This window comes from Ammospiza caudacuta, chromosome 38, assembly GCF_027887145.1.
Source record: "Ammospiza caudacuta isolate bAmmCau1 chromosome 38, bAmmCau1.pri, whole genome shotgun sequence".
NCBI lineage: Eukaryota > Metazoa > Chordata > Aves > Passeriformes > Passerellidae > Ammospiza > Ammospiza caudacuta.
This window is the reverse complement of record NC_080630.1, coordinates 869,414-890,823: the sequence shown is the minus strand read 5'-3', so window position 1 is coordinate 890,823 and position 21,410 is coordinate 869,414. Positions and strand designations below refer to the sequence as shown.

At 61.3% G+C, this 21,410-nt stretch overlaps 2 protein-coding genes across 2 annotated transcripts in view; both read right to left on the bottom strand.

Moving 5' to 3' along the window:
* Window positions 1-117: 117 nt before the first annotated feature.
* On the bottom strand, window positions 118-4,141 carry RPS19 (ribosomal protein S19). The gene is made up of 6 exons (XM_058823169.1): window positions 4,098-4,141; window positions 3,911-3,981; window positions 3,183-3,283; window positions 1,670-1,853; window positions 293-347; window positions 118-173 (listed from the first exon to the last, which is right to left on the bottom strand). The coding sequence occupies exons 2-6, from the start codon at window positions 3,979-3,981 to the stop codon at window positions 147-149; spliced, it is 438 nt and encodes a 145-aa protein (XP_058679152.1). The 5' UTR covers window positions 4,098-4,141; the 3' UTR covers window positions 118-146.
* A 1,358-nt stretch (window positions 4,142-5,499) lies between these two features.
* CIC (capicua transcriptional repressor) overlaps window positions 5,500-21,410 on the bottom strand; it is a 29,411-nt gene continuing 13,500 nt past the window's right edge. The window contains exons 9-28 of the mRNA XM_058823117.1: window positions 20,808-20,894; window positions 20,584-20,753; window positions 20,363-20,396; window positions 19,941-20,025; window positions 19,868-19,891; window positions 18,702-18,901; window positions 16,477-16,687; window positions 16,294-16,382; window positions 15,274-15,474; window positions 14,907-15,026; window positions 14,210-14,401; window positions 13,920-14,121; window positions 12,798-13,072; window positions 12,299-12,382; window positions 12,005-12,120; window positions 11,747-11,950; window positions 10,648-10,799; window positions 9,413-9,559; window positions 7,523-7,654; window positions 5,500-5,829 (exon numbers count right to left, since the gene is read on the bottom strand). Of these exons, the coding sequence (XP_058679100.1) occupies window positions 5,501-5,829; window positions 7,523-7,654; window positions 9,413-9,559; window positions 10,648-10,799; window positions 11,747-11,950; window positions 12,005-12,120; window positions 12,299-12,382; window positions 12,798-13,072; window positions 13,920-14,121; window positions 14,210-14,401; window positions 14,907-15,026; window positions 15,274-15,474; window positions 16,294-16,382; window positions 16,477-16,687; window positions 18,702-18,901; window positions 19,868-19,891; window positions 19,941-20,025; window positions 20,363-20,396; window positions 20,584-20,753; window positions 20,808-20,894 (3,054 nt within the window). The 3' untranslated portion in view covers window position 5,500. The remainder of the gene's footprint in view (window positions 5,830-7,522; window positions 7,655-9,412; window positions 9,560-10,647; window positions 10,800-11,746; window positions 11,951-12,004; window positions 12,121-12,298; window positions 12,383-12,797; window positions 13,073-13,919; window positions 14,122-14,209; window positions 14,402-14,906; window positions 15,027-15,273; window positions 15,475-16,293; window positions 16,383-16,476; window positions 16,688-18,701; window positions 18,902-19,867; window positions 19,892-19,940; window positions 20,026-20,362; window positions 20,397-20,583; window positions 20,754-20,807; window positions 20,895-21,410) is intronic.

The following is a 21,410-nucleotide window of genomic DNA, read 5'->3' as shown; positions in this document are numbered from 1 at the left end:
TCACCAAAACTTCAGAATTTCTCCCCCATTTCATCACCCCCCCCCTTAGGTTATCAGGTGCTATTTTGGGGTGATTTAACCAAATTTGGGCGATTTTTCCTCAAAAACACACTGGAGTTTGGGGGTGAAATGATTTATTGGCTCCCTCAGTGCTTCTTGCTGGCAGCAGCAACCTGGAAGAGAAAAAAAATGGGGAAATTGGTTAAAATAACCCAAATTTGAGGGGAAATTGGTTAAAATTGCCCAAATTCAGCCAAATTTGAGGGAAAATTCTGGAAATTCCCGGGCTCACCTGCCCAGCGATGCGATCCAGGTCCCGCTGCCCCTGAGGAGTCAACTTCCGACCCCTGGGTGGGGAAAAATGGGGAAAAAAAGTAAAAAATGGGGAAAAAAAGTAAAAAATGGGGTTACTTATTACAATTAAAACACAAACTGGTAAGCCCAAATTCCCATTTTTCACCCCCAAAATCCCCACTTTTCACCCAATAATCACGATTTTTTTTCCCAAAACCCCAAAAATCTCTGTTTTTCACGCCAAAATCCCCATTTTTCACCCCAAAACCCCTATTTTTTTTCCCCTAATACCCCAAAATTTTATTTCTTCACCCCAAACTGACCCATCCTGGTCCTTCTCCACCACCCCAAAAATTCCCATTTTTCCTCCCAAAATCCCCATTTTACACCCCCAAAATCCTCATTTCTCACCCCAAAATCACCATTTTTTCCCCCAAAACCCCCATTTTTCACCCCAAACTGCCCCAGAAACCCCAAAATCTGAGTTTTTCTCCCCAAACTGACCCGTCCTGGTCCTTCTCCACCACCCCAAAAATTCCCATTTTTCCTCCCAAAATCCCTATTTTACACCCCCAAAATCCTCATTTCTCACTCCAAAATCACCATTTTTTCCCCCAAAATCCCCATTTTTCACCCCAAACCCCCGTTTTTTTTCCCCAAACCCCCAAAATCCCCATTTTTCTCCCCAAACTGACCCGTCCTGGTCCTTCTCCACCACCTTGAGCCCCTCCAGGCCCTGTAGCTCCCCCAAAATCCCTGGTTTTGACCCCAAAATCCTCATTTCTCACCCCAAAATCACCATTTTTTCCCCTAATACCCCCATTTTTCTCCCCAAACTGACCCATCCTGGTCCTTCTCCACCACCCCAAAAATCCCCATTTTTCTTCCTAATATCCCCATTTTACAGCCCCAAAATCCTCATTTCTCACTCCAAAATCACAATTTTTTTCCCTCAAAACCCCCATTTTTCACCCCAAACTGCCCCAGAAACCCCAAAATCTGAGTTTTTCTCCCCAAACTGACCCATCCTGGTCCTTCTCCACCACCCCAAAAATCCCCATTTTTCCTCCCAAAATCCCCATTTTACACCCCCAAAATCACAATTTTTCTCACTCCAAAATCACCATTTTTCATCCCCAAACCCCCGTTTTTTTTTCCCCCAACCCCCAAAATCGCCGTTTTTCTCCCCAAACTGACCCGTCCTAGTCCTTCTCCACCACCTTGAGCCCCTCCAGGCCCTGCAGCTCCCCCAAAATCCCCGTTTTTGACCCCAAAATCCCCATTTTTCACCCCAAATCCCTATTTTTCACCCCCAAACCCCCGTTTTTTTTTTCCCCCGAACCCCCAAAATCGCCGTTTTTCTCCCCAAACTGACCCGTCCTGGTCCTTCTCCACCACCTTGAGCGCCTCCAGGGCCTGCAGGACCCTCCTGGCCACGGCGCCGGAGCCGCGGCTGAAGTGGCTGGGCCGGACCCCGCGGCGCTGGCGGCCCCCGTACACCTTGGCCATGGAGCCCACGCCCGCCCCGCCCCGCAGGTACAGGTGACGCGCCGTGGAGGCTGTGGGGACAGGTGACACAGGTGACACGGGTGACACAGGTGAGGGACACTGGGACAGGTGACACAGGTGAGGAACACTGGGGACAGGTGACACAGGTGAGGGACACTGGGACAGGTGACACAGGTGAGGGACACTGGGACAGGTGACACAGGTGACACAGGTGAGGGACACCTGGGACAGGTGACACCCCCGTACACCTTGGCCATGGAGCCCACGCCCGCCCCGCCCCGCAGGTACAGGTGACGCGCCGTGGAGGCTGTGGGGACAGGTGACACAGGTGAGGGACACCGGGACAGGTGACACAGGTGAGGGACACTGGGACAGGTGAGAGACCCCCAGGTAATGGGAGGGACCTCCCAGACAGGTGAGAGACCCCCGGAGTTCATGGGAGCCCCCTGGTACCGGTCCTGGCCCGGTTTTCACCTGGGGACCCCCCGGTACCGGTACCAGGAACACCTGAGGGTTTGGGACCCCCGGTACCGGTACCAGGCTCACCTGGGGGCTCGGGACCCCCGGTACCGGTACCAGGCTCACCTGGGGGTTTGGGACCCCCGGTACCGGTACCAGGCTCACCTGAGGGTCTGGGACCCCCGGTACCGGTACCAGGCTCACCTGGGGTTTGGCACCCCTGGTACCGGTACCAGGAACACCTGAGAGTTTGGGACCCCCCCGGTACCGGTACCAGGCTCACCTGGGGTTCGGGACCCCCCGGTACCGGTACCAGGCTCACCTGGGGGTTTGGGACCCCCGGTACCGGTACCAGGCTCACCTGGGGGCTCGGGACCCCCCGGTACCGGTACCAGGCTCACCTGGGGGTTTGGGACCCCCGGTACCGGTACCAGGCTCACCTGGGGTTCGGGACCCCCGGTACCGGTACCAGGCTCACCTGGGGGCTCGGGACCCCCGGTACCGGTACCAGGCTCACCTGGGGATTTGGGACCCCTGGTACCAGTACCAGGAACACCTGAGGGTCTGGGACCCCCGGTACCGGTACCAGGAACACCTGGGGTTCGGGACCCCCGGTACCGGTACCAGGCTCACCTGAGGGTCTGGGACCCCCGGTACCGGTACCAGGAACACCTGGGGGTTTGAGACCCCCCGGTACCGGTACCAGGCTCACCTGGGGGTTTGGCACCCCCGGTACCGGTACCAGGCTCACCTGGCGGTTCGGGACCCCCGGTACCACCAACACCTGGGAGTTTGAGACCCCCCCGGTACCGGTACCAGCCCGGGGCTCACCTGGGGGTTTGGGCCCCTGGCTCTGGTACCGGTCCCGGTTCTCACCCTGGGTTTGGTACCCCCGGTTCCGGTACCGGTTCCGGTCTCACCTGCCCGCGTGTAGAACCAGTTCTCATCGTAGGGCGCCAGCTCCTTGTGCTTGGCCAGCTTCACCGTGTCGGCCCAGTCGGGAACCTTCAGCTTGCCCGACCTGAACGGGACAGAACCGGCTCAGAACCGGGACAGAACCGGCTCAGAACCGGGACAGAACCGGCTCAGAACCGGGACAGAACCGGCTCAGAACCGGGACAGAACCGGTACCGGGAGCAGGGAACCGGGAATGGGACATGGAACCAGGAATGGAACCGGGAATGGGCAGCTTCACCGTGCCGGCCCACTCGGGAACCTTCAGCTGCCCTGATCTAGAAGTGGGTCAGAATCGGTACCGGGAATGGGAATTGGCACCAAAACCGGGAATTGGGAACGGAACCAGGACGGGAAACGGAACTGGCACCGGCGATGGAACTGGAAATGGCCCCGGGAATGGGAACAGAAACGGGCACCGGTATAGGGAATTGGGAACGGGAACCAGGAATCAGAACCGGGAGTCGGGAATGGCACCGGAAACCAGAACCGGGAATGGGAATCAGAACCGGAGCCGGGAATTGGGAATAAAGAACAGAACCAGGAACGGAACCGGGACCGGCACCGCCCGAGGAGCCCCGCGACCCCCGGTGAGCCCCCCCGAGCCCCCCGGTCCCTCCCGATCCCCCCACAGCCCCCCCGAGCCCCCCGGTCCCTCCCGGTCCCTCCAGGTCCCTCCCGGTCCCCCCCTCACTTTTTGAGGAAGGCCGCCAGCGCCCTCACGAACTCCTGCTGGTTCACGTCCTTCACCGTCACACCGGGCATCTGCGGGGACACGCGGGGGGGTCACTCCCAGCCCAGTTTTGCCCGTTTTTCCCCGTTTTTTCCCCCGTTTTTTGCCGTTTTTTCCCCGTTTTCCGCGGCCCCGCTCCCGCCCTCACCTCGCCGCCGCCGCTGCCGCACCGGAAGAGGCCGAGCACGGGGCCGCCCGCGCACCCAGCAGGGGCCGAAACCTCGCGAGACTCCCTCGGCCAATCCGCGCCGGCGGGATCGCGCGCGGGCCAATCAGCGGCGAGGGCTCCCCTATCGGCGCGCTGTCATTGGTTGGCGCCGGCGCGCGCTCCCCCCCCCCCCCCCCCAGCCCTTAGACTGGTTCGTCCATGTGGCCACGCCCACCGCGGCACGGCCGCTGCTGATTGGTGGAGACGTTCGTGTGGCTCCGCCCACTGCGGCGGCAGCGGAGCGACCCCAAAGTGTCCCCAAAGTGTCCCCAAAGACCCCAAAGTGACCCAAAATGTCCCCAAAGTGACCCAAAAATGTCCTCAAGGCGGCCCAATGACCCCGGCAGTGACCCACGTCCCTGTGCCACCGCTGTGGTGTCCCCAGAGTGTCCCCAAGGTGTCCCAGTGACCCCCAGAGTGACCCCAGGGTGTCCCCAAAGTGATCCGCTGTCCCTGTGCCGCTCCCAAAATGTCCCCAACGTGTCCCAATGTCCCCAAGACCCTCCAAGGTGTCCCCAGTGTCCCCATGACAGCACTGGGAGCGTCCCCAAAATGTCCCCGGTGTCCTCAAGGTGTCCCAGTGTCCCCATGACCCCACAGTGCTGTCCCCAAGGTGTCCCAGTGACTCCTGGATGTCCCCAAGGTGTCCCCAAGTGTCCCTGTGCCACCTCTGGAGCGTCCCCAGAAGGGCCCAGTGTCCCCAAAGTGTCCCCAAAGTGTCCCCAAGGTGTCCCCAAAGTGACTCCTGGATGCCCCCAAGGTATCTCAGTGCCACCCCAAATGTCCCCAAAGTGTCCCCAAGGTTTCCTCAAGGTGTCCCAGCGACTCCTGGATGTCCCCAAAGCGTCCCCAAGGTATCTCAGTGCCACCCCAAATGTCCCCAAAGTGTCCCCAAGGTGTCCCCAAGGTTTCCTCAAGGTGTCCCAGTGACTCCTGGATGCCCCCAAGGTGTCCCCAAGGTATCTCAGTGCCACCCCAAATGTCCCCAAAGTGTCCCCAAGGTGTCCCAGTGACTCCTGGATGTCCCCAAGGTGTCCCCAAGGTATCTCAGTGCCACCCCAAATGTCCCCAAAATGTCCCCAAATGTCCCCAAGGTGTCCCCAGGCTCCCCCGTTGGTGCCACCCCCTCCCTGTCCCCTGCCCCTTTAAAAATGGGTGCGTCCCAGTAAACCCCGCCCCCTTCCCCCTTCCGCCCAATCAGCAACGGCGACACCAGCGGGGGGCGGGGCTCCAAAGATTCTCCCGTTGTTTTTAAAAGATCCCGGTCACGTGACCAACAAAAAAAAAAAAAAAAGGAGGGGGGCGGAGCCAGCGACCGAAAGGGGGCGTGGCCATGGAATGGATCAGCGCACGGCCGCGGGGGGCGAGGGGGGCGTGGCCTCGGCCGAGGGGGCGGGGTCAGACGAGGAGGGGGCGGGGTTCGGGGCCGAAAGGGGCGTGGCCACCGCCGCCGTTTGAGAAGGAGGGGGCGGAGGCTGAGGGGGCGGGGGCTGAGGGGGCGTGGCCTCGCTGGCGGAGGGGGCGGAGCCGTCGGGCTCGGTGGGCGGGGCCGGCTCGGTGGGCGTGGCCGCCTGCATGATCTTCTGGCGAACCTCGCGGATCTTGAGCTGCAGGCAGAGCTTGGTGGGGAAAATGTCCGAGAAGCGAGCCTGGAACGCGGCCGTGGCCTGGGCTGGGACACAGGGGACATTCGGGGACACTCAGAGACCATCTGGGGACATTTGGGGACAGTTTGGGGACATTCGGGGACATTCGGGGACACTCAGAGACCGTCTGGGGACAGTTTGGGGACATTTGGGGACAGTTTGGGGGGGCTTGGGGACATTCGGGGACACTCAGAGACCGTCTAGGGACAGGTCAGGGGGACTTGGGGACATTTGGGGACAGTTTGGGGACATTCGGGGACACTCAGAGACGGTCTGGGCACAGTTCAGAGGGACTTGGGGACATTTGGGGACACTCAGAGACGGTCTGGGGACAGGTCAGGGGGACTTGGGGACATTTGGGGACAGTTTGGGGGGATTTGGGGACACTCAGGGACAGTTAGAGACAGTCTGGGGACAGGTCACGGGGACTTGGGGACATTTGGGGACATTCGGGGACACTTAGAGACAGTCTGGGCACAATTCAGGGGGACTTGGGGACATTTGGGGACAGTTTGGGGACATTCGGGGACACTCAGAGACGGTCTGGGGACAGGTCACGGGGACTTGGGGACATTTGGGGACAGTTTGGGGGGGCTTGGGGACATTCTGGGGCAGTCAGAGACGGTCTGGGGACAGTTCAGAGGGACTTGGGGACATTTGGGGGGATTTGGGGACATTTGGGGACACTCAGAGACGGTCTGGGGACAGGTCAGGGGGACTTGGGGACATTTGGGGACAGTTTGGGGGGATTTGGGGACACTCAGGGACAGTTAGAGACAGTCTGGGGACAGGTCACGGGGACTTGGGGACATTTGGGGACATTCGGGGACACTTAGAGACAGTCTGGGCACAATTCAGGGGGACTTGGGGACATTTGGGGACAGTTTGGGGACATTCGGGGACACTCAGAGACGGTCTGGGGACAGGTCACGGGGACTTGGGGACATTTGGGGACAGTTTGGGGGGGCTTGGGGACATTCTGGGGCAGTCAGAGACGGTCTGGGGACAGTTCAGAGGGACTTGGGGACATTTGGGGGGATTTGGGGACATTTGGGGACAGTTTGGGGGGATTTGGGGACACTCAAGAGACCATCTGGGGACATTTGGGGACAGTTTGGGGACATTCGGGGACATCCGGGGACACTCAGAGACCGTCTGGGGACAGTTCAGGGGGACTTGGGGACATTTGGGGACATTTGGGGACACTCAGAGACGGTCTGGGGACAGTTCAGAGGGACTTGGGGACATTTGGGGGGATTTGGGGACATTCGGGGACAGTCAGAGAAAGTCTGGGGACAATTCAGAGGGACTTGAGGGGATTTGGGGACATTCGGGGACACTCAGAGACGGTCTGGGGACAGGTCAGGGGGACTTGGGGACATTCGGGGACAGTTTGGGGACACTCAGAGACCGTCTGGGCACAATTCAGAGGGACTTGGGGACATTTGGGGACAGTTTGGGGGGACTTGGGGACATTCGGGGACAGTTTGGGGGGATTTGGGCGCAGTTCAGGGGGACTTGGGGACATTTGCGGACACTCAGAGACCGTCTGGGGGACAGGTCGGGGGGACTTGGGGACATTTGGGGACAGTTTGGGGGGATTTGGGGACAGTTCAGGGGGATTTGGGGACAGTTTGGGGACATTCGGGGACAGTCTGGGCACAATTCAGAGGGATTTTGGGGTAATTTGGGGGCGTTTCTGGGGGTTCTGGGGCTCACCCGAGGGGAAGAAGCCGTGCTCCTGGAAGAGCTGCATGACGAGGGCGCGGCGCTGGTCGAGCGTTCGCCGCAGGGACGAGAACGGGACCTTGTCGTACTCGAGCTCGCCCAGGACGTCCTCACCCTCCCCTCCTGAAAATTCAGGGGATCAGACCCCAAAACAGCCCAAAAACAGCCCAAAAACAGCCCAAAAACAGCCCAAAAACCAGCCTTGAAACAGCCCCAAAATCATAAAAAACGGCCCCAAAACCAGCCTTGAAACAGCCCCAAAACCAGCCTTGAAACAGCCCCAAAATCATAAAAAACTGCCCCAAAACCAGCGGGACCTTGTCGTACTCAAGCTCGCCCAGGACGTCCTCACCCTCCCCTCCTGTAAATTCAGGGGATCAGACCCCAAAACGGCCCCAAAACGACCCCAAAACGGCCCCAAAACGGCCCAAAAACCAGCCTTGAAACAGCCCCAAAATCATAAAAAACGGCCCCAAAACCAGCGGGACCTTGTCGTACTCGAGCTCGCCCAGGACGTCCTCGCCCTCCCCTCCTGCAAATTCAGGGGATCAGACCCCAAAACAGCCCCAAAACGGCCCCAAAATGGCCCAAAACCAGCCCAAAAACGGCCCCAAAAACCAGCCTTGAAACAGCCCCAAAATCAGCTGAAATGGCCCCAAAACCAGCAGGACTCGAGCTCACCCAGGACACCCTCACCCCCCCCTCCTGTGGGATCAGGGGAGGTGAGACCCCAACAGCAGCCCCAAAACGGCCCCAAAACGGCCCCAAACCAGCAAAAATGGCCCCAAAACCGGCCTTGAAACGGCCCGAAAAATACAAAGCCAGCCATAAAACGGACTCGAAACCAGAAAAAACGGCCCAAACCCAGCCCCAAAAATGACCCCAAACCCAAACCCAGCCCCAAAAGTGACCCCAAACCCAAACCCAGCCCCAAAAGTGACCCCAAACCCAAACCAGCCCCAAAATGGCGCCCAAATCAGCCCTGAAAGCAACACAAACCCCCCGAAACGGCCCCAAAGCAGCAGCGAGAGCCCCCCCTGCCAGCCCATCCTGGGCGCTGCTGTGCCCCCGGCCCCGCCCCCATTGCCAGGCCACGCCCCCAATTCCAGGCCCTGCCCCCATTGCCAGGCCCCGCCCCCGTTGCCAGGCCCCACCCCCAATTCCAGACCCCACCCCATTGCCAGGCCCCGCCCCAATTCCAGACCCCACCCCCATTGCCAGGCCCCGCCCACGCTGCCAGGCCCCACCCCATTGCCAGCCCCCGCCCCCATTACCAAGCCCCGCCCCCATTGCCAGGCCCCGCCCCCATTACCAAGCCCCGCCCCCATTGCCAGGCCCCGCCCCCATTGCCGGGCCCCACCCCCAATTCCAGACCCCACCCCATTGCCAGGCCCCGCCCCCATTGCCAGGCCCCACCCCATTGCCAGGCCCCGCCCCTATTGCCAGGCCCCGCCCCCATTGCCAGGCCCCACCCCCTATTGCCAGGCCCCACCCCATTGCCAGGCCCAACCAATTGCCAGGCCCCGCCCCTGCTGCAGGCCCCGCCCCCGCTGCCAGGCCCCACCCCCGCTGCAGGCCCCGCCCCCTTTGCCAGGCCCCACCCCAATTCCAGGCCCTGCCCCCATTACCAGACCCTACCCCAATTCCAAGCCCCGCCCCTGCTGCAGGCCACGCCCCCATTGCCAGGCCCCGCCCCCATTGCCAGGCCCCACCCCCAATTCCAGACCCCACCCCATTGCCAAGCCCCGCCCCCATTGCCAGGCCCTGCCCCCGCTGCAGGCCCCGCCCCCATTGCCAGGCCCTGCCCCCATTACCAGACCCCGCCCCCGCTGCAGGCCCCGCCCCCTTTGCGGCCCCGCCCCCTTTGCGGCCCCGCCCCACCTTGTCTGTCGAAGGTGAAGATGTCTCCCGCGCCGTCGCCGTCGCCGCCCTTGGCGCTCTTGGGGGTCGAGGGCTCGGAGCCGCAGCTCGAGCGGCGCCGCAGCTTCCGCTTGGGCGAGGAGGGGTCGTCCCCGCTGGGGTCCAGGTCTGCGATACACGGCGGGGGAGAAACGGGGTCAGCCGGGGTCACCCGGGGTCACCCGGGGTCGGTAAAGGTCGTTAACGTTCATTTAGGGTCATTTAGGGTCAATCAGGGTCATTTAGGGTCAATCAGGGGTCGTCCCCGCTGGGGTCCAGGTCTGTGATACAGGGGGAGAAACGGGGTCACCTGGGGTCACCCGGGGTCACCTGGGGGTCACCCGGGGTCAGGAAAGGTCATTTAGGGTCATTTAGGGTCAACCAGGGGTCGTCCCCGCTGGGGTCCAGGTCTGTGACAGGGGGAGAAACGGGGTCAGCAAGGGTCACCCGGGGTCACCTGGGGTCACCCGGGGTCACCTGGGGTCACCCGGGGTCATTAAAGGTCATTAACGTTCATTTAGGGTCATTTAGGGTCATTTAGGGTCAATCAGGGGTCGTCCCCGTTGGGGTCCAGGTCTGCGATGCGGGGGGAGAAACGGGGTCAGCAAGGGTCACCCGGGGTCACCCGGGGTCAGCCGGGGTCACCTGGGGTCACCCAGGGTCATTAAAGGTCATTAATGTTCATTCAGGGTCATTCAGGGTCAATCAGGGGTCGGCCCCACAAGGGTGCAGGCCTGCAAGGCGGGGGGAAGGAAAGGGGTCAGAGGTCACGCAGGGGTCACAGCGAGGTCAGGGGTCACGCAGAGATCATTAAAGGTCGTTTGGGGTCACTCAGAGGGGTCACTCGGGTTACAAGGGTCGTTAAAGGTCACTTAGGGTCAGGCAAGGGTCACACAGAGGTCAGGAGCGTCACTGGGAGGTCACTCAATGGTCACTCAGGGGTCAGAGGTCACTCAGGCAGGTCAGGGTCACTCAGGGGTCACTCCAGGGTCAGGAGTCACTCAGGGGTCATTCAGGGGTCACTCAGGGGTCACTGGGGTCAGGGGTCAGTCAGAGGTCACTCAGGGGTCACTGGGGTCAGGGGTCAGTCAGAGGTCACTCAGGGTCACACTCAGGGCTCACTGCAGGGTCAGGTCATTTGGGGGTCACTCGGGGGTCACCCACGTGTCAGGGGTCACCGAGGGGTCAGCGCGGGGTCAGAGGTCATTGGGGGTCACCTGTGGAGTTCTTGCGCTTTTTCCGGTAGCTGCCCAGGATGGTGCGGGGGGAGGTGGCCAGGGCCTGCAGGGTGGGGGAGGGGAGAACCTCCTCGGGCCGGAACTCGGGCAGCTCCGCGAAGCGCTCCTCGAAATCCACCTCGGAGAGCACTCTGGGAAACCCAAAAACACCAAAAAACTGACCCAAAATATCCCCGAAAACATCCAAGAATTACCCACTGAATCATTAGAAACTAACAGCACAAATGGCCCCAAAGCGCCCCCAAAATCCACCTCGGAGAGCGCTCTGAGAAACCCAAAAACACCAAAAAACTGACCCAAAATATCCCCCAAATATCCTCAAAATATCCCCAAAACATCGCCAAAAAAACCACAAAAATACGCCTAAAAATACCTCAAAATATCCCAAAAATAATCCAAACCAGGCCCCTCAAATACCCCGAAAAACGTCCCCAAAAATTCCCAAAGTATCAAAAAAAATCCCCAAAAACACCCCCAGAATAATCCCCAAAAACGCCCAAAATTGGTCCCAAAATATCCCCAAAAACACCCAAAAATTACCCACGGAATCCTTAAAAACGAACAGCACAAATAGCCCCAAAGCGCTCCTAAAATCCACCTTGGAACGCACTCTGAGAAACCCAAAAACACCAAAAAACTGACCCAAAATATCCCCAAAAACATCCAAGAATTACCCACTGAATCATTAGAAACTAACAGCACAAATAGCCCCAAAGCGCCCCCAAAATCCACCTCGGAGAGCGCTCTGAGAAACCCAAAAACACCAAAAAACTGACCCAAAATATCCCCCAAATATCCTCAAAATATCCCCAAAACATCGCCAAAAAAACCACAAAAATACGCCTAAAAATACCTCAAAATATCCCAAAAATAATCCAAACCAGGCCCCTCAAACACCCCGAAAAACGTCCCCAAAAATTCCCAAAGTATCAAAAAAAATCCCCAAAATCCCCCCAGGAACCCCCAAAACCCCTCGGGGAACCCCAGGCCCCGCCCCTAACTGACCACACCCCGCCAAGCCCCGCCCCTCGCTGACCACACCCAATGAGGCCCCGCCCCCTCAGGCCCCGCCCCTCACCTGTCCACAGAGTCGAAGGTTTTTTTCAGGGGCGGGGGGCGGAGCTTCGCCTTCTTGGCCCCTCCCTCGGCGGGGGGCGGGGCCGGAGGGGGCGGGGCCGCGCGGGGAGGCCCCTCGGGGGCGGGGGCCAGGCGGGGAGGGGGCGGAGCCGGAGGGGCCGGCGGGAGGCGTGGCTTCGGCGGGGGGCGGGGCCCAGCGCTCGGCCTGGGGAGGGGTTAATCGGCGTTAATTAATGCGATAATTAACGCGGGGCTTAACGAGGGGGGAGGGGCGTCACTCACCGCGTCGGGGGGGGCGGGGCTCGGCGGCCCCTCCCCCACCGGGTCCCGCTGGCTCCAGGCCTCGGCGCGGGGGGAGGGGCAGGGGGGCGGGGCCTCGGGAGGGGGCGGGGCCGCAGCGTCCCAGTCGCCGGCGAGGGGGGGGAGGGGAGGGAGGGGCGGGGGGAGGGGACGAGGAGGGGGCGGGGCCGGGGGGAGGGGCGGGGTCTGCCGGAGGGGGGCGGGGCGGGTCCGGCGGGGGGCGGGGCGGGGGCGGGGCCTCCCCTCCCCCCACCGGGATCGTGGCCAGGGCGGCCTTGACCTTCTGGGGGGGCTTGGGGGAGGGGCGGGGGGGCGCGGGGGGGGAAGGGCGGGGCGGCTGCGGGCACAGAGGGGGCGGGGCTGAGGTCAGACCACGCCCCCTCCTTTACATACACAAAACCTGCATTATAACCCCATTAGCCCCGCCCACACAGCAGCGCATTGCTCTCATTAGCATAACCACGCCCCTCTGCAGCCCCTCTACTCTGAATGCCATTCAGCTCCTCCCCTTTTGTTAGCCCCGCCCATTGGGAGTGACCACGCCCACACAAAGCTCCACCCCTTTAAGAACCTCCCACGGAGCCGCACCCTATAAAGCCCCGCCCCTTTACATTGGCCACTCCCACTCCAAAGCGCCACCCATTGAGCCCCACCCCTTTAAGTCACTCTGATGCAGGCCACGCCCACCCCAAGGCTCCACCTCCTCCCACAAACTCCTCCCAGCCAGCCCCACCCATTTAAAGTGACCCCACCCCCTCCAGGCCCCGCCCCCTCCAGGCCCCACCCCCTGTACCTGCAGCCGCCAGGGCGGGGGCGGGGCCGGCCTTGGGCAGGATGGGCGGGGCCGGGCCCGGGGGGGCAGAGCCAGCAACGCTGTAGACCAATCCGGGGGCGGGGGCGGGGCCGGGGGCGGGGCCTCCCGGGTAAATGGCGGCCAGGACGGGACCCCCCGAGCTGGGGGGGGGCAGCTGGGGGGGGGGCAGGGCCGAGACCCCCACGGGGGCGGGGCCGAGCAGGGAGCCCTGCCCTGGGGGCGGGGCCAAGCGTCAGCAGGAAAATCCCAAATTATCCCCCCCAAAAGTACCCAAAATTTCCCCAAAATCCCAAAAACGATCAATAACAAAATTATCCCAAAAAATTCAGAAACTATCGCAAAACGGCCCAAAATAAACAACAAGTTACCCAGAAAAATGACAAGGTTAGAGCCAAAATAAGCCCTAAAAAACCCCAAAACTCCCAAATTATCCCCGAGAATTTCCCTGAGGAGCCCCCAAAATTCCCCTCCCCCCCCACCCAGGACCAGCCCCAGACCCCGCCCCCTTTAGCCCCTCCCATCATCACCCCTCCCCCCACCACCCCTCGCCCTGTAGCCCCGCCCCCACGTTGCTCACCCTGCAGCCCCACCCCCTTTAGCCCCGCCCCCGCATTGCTCACCCTTTAGCCCCGCCCCCTTTAGCCCCGCCCCGCGTTGCTCACCCTGCAGCCCTCGCCCCCTGTAGCCCCTCCCCTCATCACCCGTGCCCCTTTAGCCCCGCCTCCTTTAGCCCCACCCCCACATTGCTCACCCTTTAGCCCCGCCCCCTTTAGCCCCGCCCCCTCGTCGCTTACCCTTTAGCCCCGCCCTCTTTAGCCCCGCCCCCGCGTTGCTCACCCTGCAGCCCTGCCCCCTTTAGCCCCACCCCTGCGTTACTCTTTAGCCCCGCCCCCTTTAGCCCCACCCCACGTTGCTCACCCTGCAGCCTCGCCCCCTTTAGCCCCGCCCCTTATTTCTCACCCTTTAGCCCCGCCCCCTTTAGCCCCGCCCCTCGTTGCTCACCCTGCAGCCCTGCCCCCTTTAGCCCCGCCCCCTTTAGCCCCGCCCCCTTGCTGCTCACCCTGCAGCAGGGCGGTGAAGCCGAGCACGGGGGGCGGGGCCTGCGCGGGCGGGGGCGGGGCCGGGTGCACGTAGGCGATGCGGGCGGGGGGCAGCAGCACCTTGGGGGGAGGGGCGGGGCCAGCGCCGGCCCCGCCCCCCACGCCCACGCCCACGGGGCTGCCCGGGGGGGGCACCAGGGGCACGGGGCTGAGCTGGATGATCTGGGGGGAGGGGCGAGAGGGAAGGGGCGGCGTTAGAGAGGGGGCGGGGTTAAACAAGGGGGCGGGGCTAAAGGGGGCGGGGCCGTACCTTGCCGGGGGGCGGGGCCGCGCCCGGGGTCCCGAAGGGCGTCAGGGCGGGGCCGGGCGGGGCCACCGGAACCAAAACCTTCCCTGGGAGCAGCGGGGAGGGGGGCGGGGCCTGGCCCGGGGGGGAGGGCTGGGCTGCAGGGGGAGGGGCGGGGTTAGACAGCGAGACCACGCCCCCAGACACAAACCCCTCCTCCAACCCAAAACCCCTCCCATAAAATGAAACCCCTCCCCCAATCTGAGATCCCAGCCAGAAACCAAGGCCACGCCCCCAACCCAGAGGCCACGCCCCAAGCAAAAACACCGCCCCGATTTGAGGCCACGCCCACAAACTCAGACCACGCCCACAACATTCACAGACCCCGCCCCTTATTTCAGTCCAGGGCCCCGATTGAACCCATCCCCAAACTGTGGCCCCTCCCCCATCTCAGAGCCCCTCCCCCAATTTGAGACCCCACCCCAACAGGCCCCGCCCCCAACCCAGAGCCCCTCCCCCGTTTCCCCTTTGTACCTTTGGGGGCGGAGCCTCCTGTGCCCCCCCCGGAAGTGGGCGGGGCCTTTCCGTTCTGGGGCGGGGGGAGGGCGAAGTGCAGGGGGGGGTTGGGGGGGCCCTGGGGGGGGTTGGGCGGGGCCGGGGGGGCGCTGGGGGCGGGGCCTTTGCCGTGGGGGAGGGGCAGGGTGGGCAGGATGTATTGCACCTGCGTGATGCCCAGGGGGAGGGGCCCGTTGGGGGGCGGGGGAGGGGCGGTGCCCGCTGCCCCTCCCCCTGCCGGGGCCCCGCCCCCTCCTCCCGCCGAGGCCCCGCCCCCCGCCAGGAGCTGCACGGGGGGGGGATGGGCAGGGTGGGGGGAGGGGAGCAGCGCCAGCGAGGTGGGGGCAGGGGGGCCCGGCCCCGCCCCCGCCCCTCCCCCCAGCACCAGATTGGCCACGACCCCTCCCCCAGGCCCCGCCCCTCCCCCTCCCAGCGGGGCCTTGCTGGGGGCGGGGCCGGGGCGCAGCGGGGGGGGGAGGGGCGGCGCTGCCTCCCCCTGAGGCCCCGCCCCCTCCCGCGGCCCCGCCCCCCACCGAGGCCCCGCCCAATCCCCCCTCGGCGCTCTCGGCCCGTTTGCGGCGCGGGGGGGGAGGGGCGGGGCCGCGCGGGGGGAGGGGCGGGGCCTTGTAGGGGGTGGGGGCGGGGCCGGGGGGGGGCTCGGGGGGGCCCGGGGGCGGCTCCAGCTCCGGGGGGGGGCGGGGCGGCCCCGGCGGGAACGGGCGGCGGGGCGGGGCCTGGGGGGGAGGGGAGAGAGTCAGAGACCAATCACAGCATAGAAACCCCCACAGCCCCTCCCCCACCCTCCCTGTCCCGCCTTCTCACTTTGCCCCTCCCCCTCACCTGCCCCTCCCCCTCCAATTGCCCCTCCCCCATTCTCTGTGCTCATCCTCCCCACCTGTTGTCCCTCCCCCTTTGCTCCTCCCCCTCTGTTTTGCTCCTCCCCCATTCTCACCCTATGCCCCGCCCCCTTCTGGCCCCTCCCCTCCCATCCCCTGCTGCCCCTCCCCCTCACTCTGCCCCGCCCCCTTCTGGCCCCGCCCCCATTCTTTCACCTGCTGCCCCTCCCCCTCACTCTGCCCCGCCCCCTGTTGGCCCCACCCCCATCCCCTCACCTGCTGCCCCTCCCCCTCGCCGTCTCAGCCCCGCCCCCTTCTGGCCCCGCCCCCATTCACTCACCTGCTGCCCCTCCCCCTCACTCTGCCCCACCCACTTCTGGCCCCGCCCCCATTCTTTCACCTGCTGCCACTCCCCCTCACTCTACCCCGCCCCCTGTTAGCCCCGCCCCTATCCCCTCACCTGCTGCCCCTCCCCCTCCCCCCTCTCAGCCCCGCCCCCTGTTGGCCCCGCCCCATCCCCTCACCTGCTGCCCCTCCCCTCCCCCTCTCTCAGCCCCGCCCCCTGTTGGCCCCGCCCCATCCCTTCACCTGCTGCCCCTCCCCCCTCGCCCTCTCAGCCCCGCCCCCTGTTGGCCCCGCCCCCATCCCTTCACCTGCTGCCCCTCCCCCTCGCCCTCTCAGCCCCGCCCCCTGTTGGCCCCGCCCCCATCCCCTCACCTGCTGCCCCTCCCCCTCGCTCTCGCTGTCGCTCACTCTCTCTTTGCACTTGAGGTCGATGTCGGGTGGGGGAGGGGCGAACCCATCGTCTGCAAATGGGGGGGGAGGGGCGGTCAGAGTGGGGGAGGGGCCACAGGACCCCCCCCCCCGGGGGGTTTGGGCGGGGAGGGGGCGTGTCCTGACCGATGACGTCATCGTCGCCCTCCTCCTCGCAGATCACCATCCGCTCCTCGTCGCTCGTCATCTCCTCGCTGTGCGCGCGGGGGGGGCGGGGCAGCGCCCGGGGGGGGCGGGGCGGGGCCCCCGAGCGCCCGGGGGGGAGGGGCGGGAACGCGGGCACGGCCCCGCCCCCAGCCTTGGGCGTGGCGGTGAAAGGGGCGGGGCCTGAGCAGAGCTGGGGGGAGGGGGTAGAGAAATCAGGTGGAACTAGCACAAAAATCAGCCCCGCAAATAACCCAAAACCACACAAAAAAACCCAAAAAATTATTCTAAATTACCCCAAAATCAGCTGAAATTACCCCAAAACCCACCCCAGTAACTGCCCCCAAAACACCCCAAAATTGCTCTAAAATCAGCTGAAATTACCCCAAAAATCACCCCCAAAATTTTCCCAAAAAACCCCAAAATCACCCCAAAAATCACCCCAACAATAACCCCAAGATCAGCTGAAATTACCCCAAAACCCACCCCAATAACTGCCCCCAAAACACCCCAAAATTGCTCTAAAATCAGCTGAAATTAACCCAAAAATCACCCCCAAAACTTTCCCGAAAAACCCCAAAATACTCCAAAATCACCCCAAAAATCACCCCAAAAATAACCCCAAGATCAGCTGAAATTACCCCAAAACCCACCCCAATAACTGCCCCCAAAGCACCCCAAAATTGCTCTAAAATCAGCTGAAATTACCCCAAAAATCACCCCAAAAATAACCTCAAGATCAGCTGAAATTACCCCAAAACCCACCCCAATAACTGTCCCCAAAGCACCCCAAAACTGCCCTAAAATCAGCTGAAATTACCCCCAAAATCACCCCCAAAATCACCCCCCAAATCACCCCAAAAATAACCCCAGGTCAGCTGAAATTACCCCCAAACCCACCCCAGTAACTGCCCCCAAAACACCCCAAAATTGCCCTAAAATCAGCTGAAATTACCCCAAAAACCACCACCTAAATCCTCCAAAAATCCCCAAATTACCCCAAAAATCACCCCAAGATCCGCTGAAATTACCCCAAACCCACTCCAGTAACTGCCCCCAAAACACCCCAAAATTTCTCTAAAATCAGCTGAAATTAACCCAAAAATCACCCCAAAAATAACCCCAAGATCAGCTGAAATTACCCCAAAACCCACCCCCTAAATCCTCCAAAAATCTCCAAATTACCCCAAAATTACCCCAAAAATCACCCCAAGATCCGCTGAAATTACCCCAAACCCACCCCAGTAACTGCCCCCAAAACACCCCAAAACTGCCCTAAAATCAGCTGAAATTACCCAAAAATCACCCCCTAAATCCTCCAAAAATCCCCAAATTTCCCCAAAATTACCCCAAAAATCCCCCCAAAAATAACCCCAAGATCCGCTGAAATTACCCCAAACCCACCCCAGTAACTGCCCCCAAAACACCCCAAAATTGCCCTAAAATCACCTGAAATTAACCCAAAAACCACCCCAAAAATAACCCCAAGATCAGCTGAAATTACCCCCCAAACCCACCCCAGTAACTGCCCCCAAAGCACCCCAAAATAGCTCTAAAATCAGCTGAAATTAACCCAAAAATCACCCCCAAAACTTTCCCGAAAAACCCCAAAATCACCCTCAAAATAACCCCCAGATCAGCTGAAATTACCCCAAAAATCACCCTTAAATCCTCCAAATAACCCCAAAATCACCCCAAAAATCACCCCTAAATCAGCTGAAATTACCCCAAAACCCACCCCAGTAACTGCCCCCAAAACACCCCAAAACTGCTCTAAAATCACCTGAAATTAACCCAAAAATCATCCCCAAATTTTCCCAAAAAACCCCAAAATTACCCCAAAAATCACCCCCAAAAAACCCCAAAATCACCCTAAAATCAGCTGAAATTACCCCAAACCCCACCCCAGTAACTGCCCCCAAAGCACCCCAAAATTGCTCTAAAATCACCTGAAATTAACCCAAAAATCACCCCCAAAATCACCCCAAAAATAACCCCAAGATCAGCTGAAATTACCCCAAAACCCACCCCAGTAACTGCCCCCAAAACACCCCAAAATTGCTCTAAAATCAGCTGAAATTACCCCAAAAATCACCCCATAAATCCTCCAAAAACCCCAAATTACCCCAAAAATCACCCCCAAAACCCCCCCAAAACGCCCCCAAATTGCCCCCAAATCCCCCCAAAATCCGCGGCCCCTCCCCCACCTGGCTGAGCTCGCTCAGGGGCGCCCCCCGGGGCTCGGCCCCTCCCCCCACGCCGCTGTGGGAGAAGGCGCGGGGGCGGGGCGGGGGGGGCGGGGCCGCCCCTCCCCCTGCCCCTCCCCCACCCTGGGCCCCGCCCCTCGGCTCCGCGGGACCCCCCGGGACCCCCCCCTTGGCCTCGGGGGGGGAGGGGTCGGCGCCACCTGCGGGGGGAGGGGCAGCGTTAGAGGGGGGGGGAGGGGATTTTTGGGGGGATTTTGGGATTTTTGGGGGGAATTTGGGGGGATTTTGGGGGGAATTTTGGGGGGTTTTGGGATTTTTGGGGGGAATTTTTGGGGATTTTGGGATTTTTGGGGGGAATTTTGGGGGGTTTTGGGAGTTTTGGGGGGAATTTTGGGGGGTTTTGGGATTTTTGGGGGGAATTCTGGGGGGTTTTGGGGTTTTTGGGGGGAATTTTGGGGGGTTTTGGGGGGAATTTTGGGGGGTTTTGGGATTTTTGGGGGGAATTCTGGGGGGTTTTGGGGTTTTTGGGGGGAATTTTGGGGGGTTTTGGGGTTTTTGGGGGGAATTTTTGAGCGGTTTTTGGGGGGTTCGTGGTAAATTTGGGGAGATTTTGGGGGTTTTATTTTGGGACGTTTTGGGGGTTTTTTGGGGGGAATATGGGGGATTTTGTGGGGTAGTTTGGGGTGAATTAGGCAGATTTTGGGGTAAACTTGGGGACATTTTTGGGCAATTTGGCGAGAGTTTGGGGGAGGTTTGGGTGGGTTTTGGGGTTTTTTGGGGGTATTTGAGGGGGTTTTGGGGAGTTTTTCGTGATTTTTTGTGGTTTTTAGGGGGTTTTTGAAGGGGTTTTGGGGAGGTTTTTTTGGGGGATTTGGGGGCTTTTTGAGGAGCGTTTTGGGGGAGTTTGGGGAATTTTTGGGGGAGGTTTTGGGCGGGGGTTTGGGGGGAATTTGGGCGGATTTTAGGGAGGTTTTTGGGGGGGCTTTGGTGTAGTTTTGAGGGTTTTTTTGGGGGGCTTTAGGGGCGTTTTGGGGGAGGTTTTTGGGGGGCTTTAGGGGGGGTTTTGGGATTTTTTTGGGTTTTTTTTGGGAGGGTTTATGAGGGGCGTTGGGGGTTTTTTTGGGGAGTTTTTTGGGCAGATTTTGTGGATTTTTGGGGTGCCAGACCTGGGGGCGGGGCGGGGGGGGCCGCTCTCAGAGGCGCTGCGCTCCCGGGGCTCCTTGGGGACCCCCCCCGGGCCCCTCCCCCCGTCCGAGCTGGATTTCTTGCGGTCTTTGTTGCACCATTTCCAGTCCGGGTGCGCTTTGAAGTGAGCCTCCTTCACCTGGGAGCGCAAAAAATCCAAACCTGAACCCCAAAATGGCAACCGCGAACCCCAAAATCAAATCCTGAACGCCAACAATCCAAAAAAAGCCCCAAAATCCTCAAAGTTCCCCCAAATCCCCATTAGGCCACGCCTGCAATGCCCCAGCTTCACCTGCAGGGGGAGCCGCTGCGCCAAACAGCCCAAAATTCCTGAATTTTCCCCAAATCCTCAGCTGGGACCCTCAAAACTTATCTGGGACCCCCCAAATCTCACCTGTGACCCCCCAAATCTCACCTGTGACCCCTCAAACCCCACCTGGGACCCTCAAACCCCATCTGTGCCCCATAGATCTCACCTGGAAGGCCAGGTCGTGGTAATGGTGCTTCTCCCTCAGGCCCAGCGCGTACCAGCACTGCACAGGGACCCCCAAAAACGCACCAAAAACCCCCCTGTGACCCTCAAACACCCCCAAATCCACCCGTGACCCCTCAAACACCCCCAAATCCCACCTGGGACCCCCCAAACCCCTGATAAATCTCACCTGGAAGGCCAGGTCGTGGTACTGCTGCTTCTCGCGGGGGCCCCAGCGCGTACCACCACTCGCCCAGGATCTTGCTGACCGTGCGGTTGTCCTGGTTCGGGTGCCGCTGGTGCACCAGCGCCCGGTGCCGCTTGCTGAAGATCATGAACGCGTTCATGGGACGCCGGATGTGGTCCTTCTCCCGCTGCGGGACACGCCCACGAAGGGGCGGGGTTAGAGGGGACACGCCCACAAAGGGGTGGAGTTAGTGGGTACAAACATTGAGGGGTGGGGTCAGACCAATATGGCCACGGGTGGGTGGGGTCAGAGGAGCGTTCACGGGCTGGTGGGTGGGGTCCTTCTCTAGCTGTGGACACGCCCAAAAAGGGGTGGGGTCAGCGGTGACACACCCACAAAGGGGTGGAGTCATAGGACACACTAATTGGTGGGTGTGGTCAATGGGATACGCCCATAGAGGAACAGCATTAACCAAATATGGGCATGAGTGGGTGTGGTCAATGGTAGGACAGGCATTATCCTGCTGTAGGCACGCCCACAAAGGGGCGGGGTCAGCAGGGACACACCCACAAAGGGGCGGAGTCATAGGACACACTAATTGGTGGGTGTGGTCAATGGGATATGCCCATAGCGGAACAGCATTAACCAAATATGGGCATGGGTGGGTGTGGTCAATGGTAGGACAGGCGGTATTCTGCCGTAGACACGCCACAAAGGGGCGGGGTCAGCAGGGACACACCCACAAAGGGGCGGAGTCATAGGACACACTAATTGGTGGGTGTGGTCAATGGGATACGCCCATAGCGGAACAGCATTAACCAAATATGGGCATGGGTGGGTGTGGTCAATGGTAGGACAGCGGTAT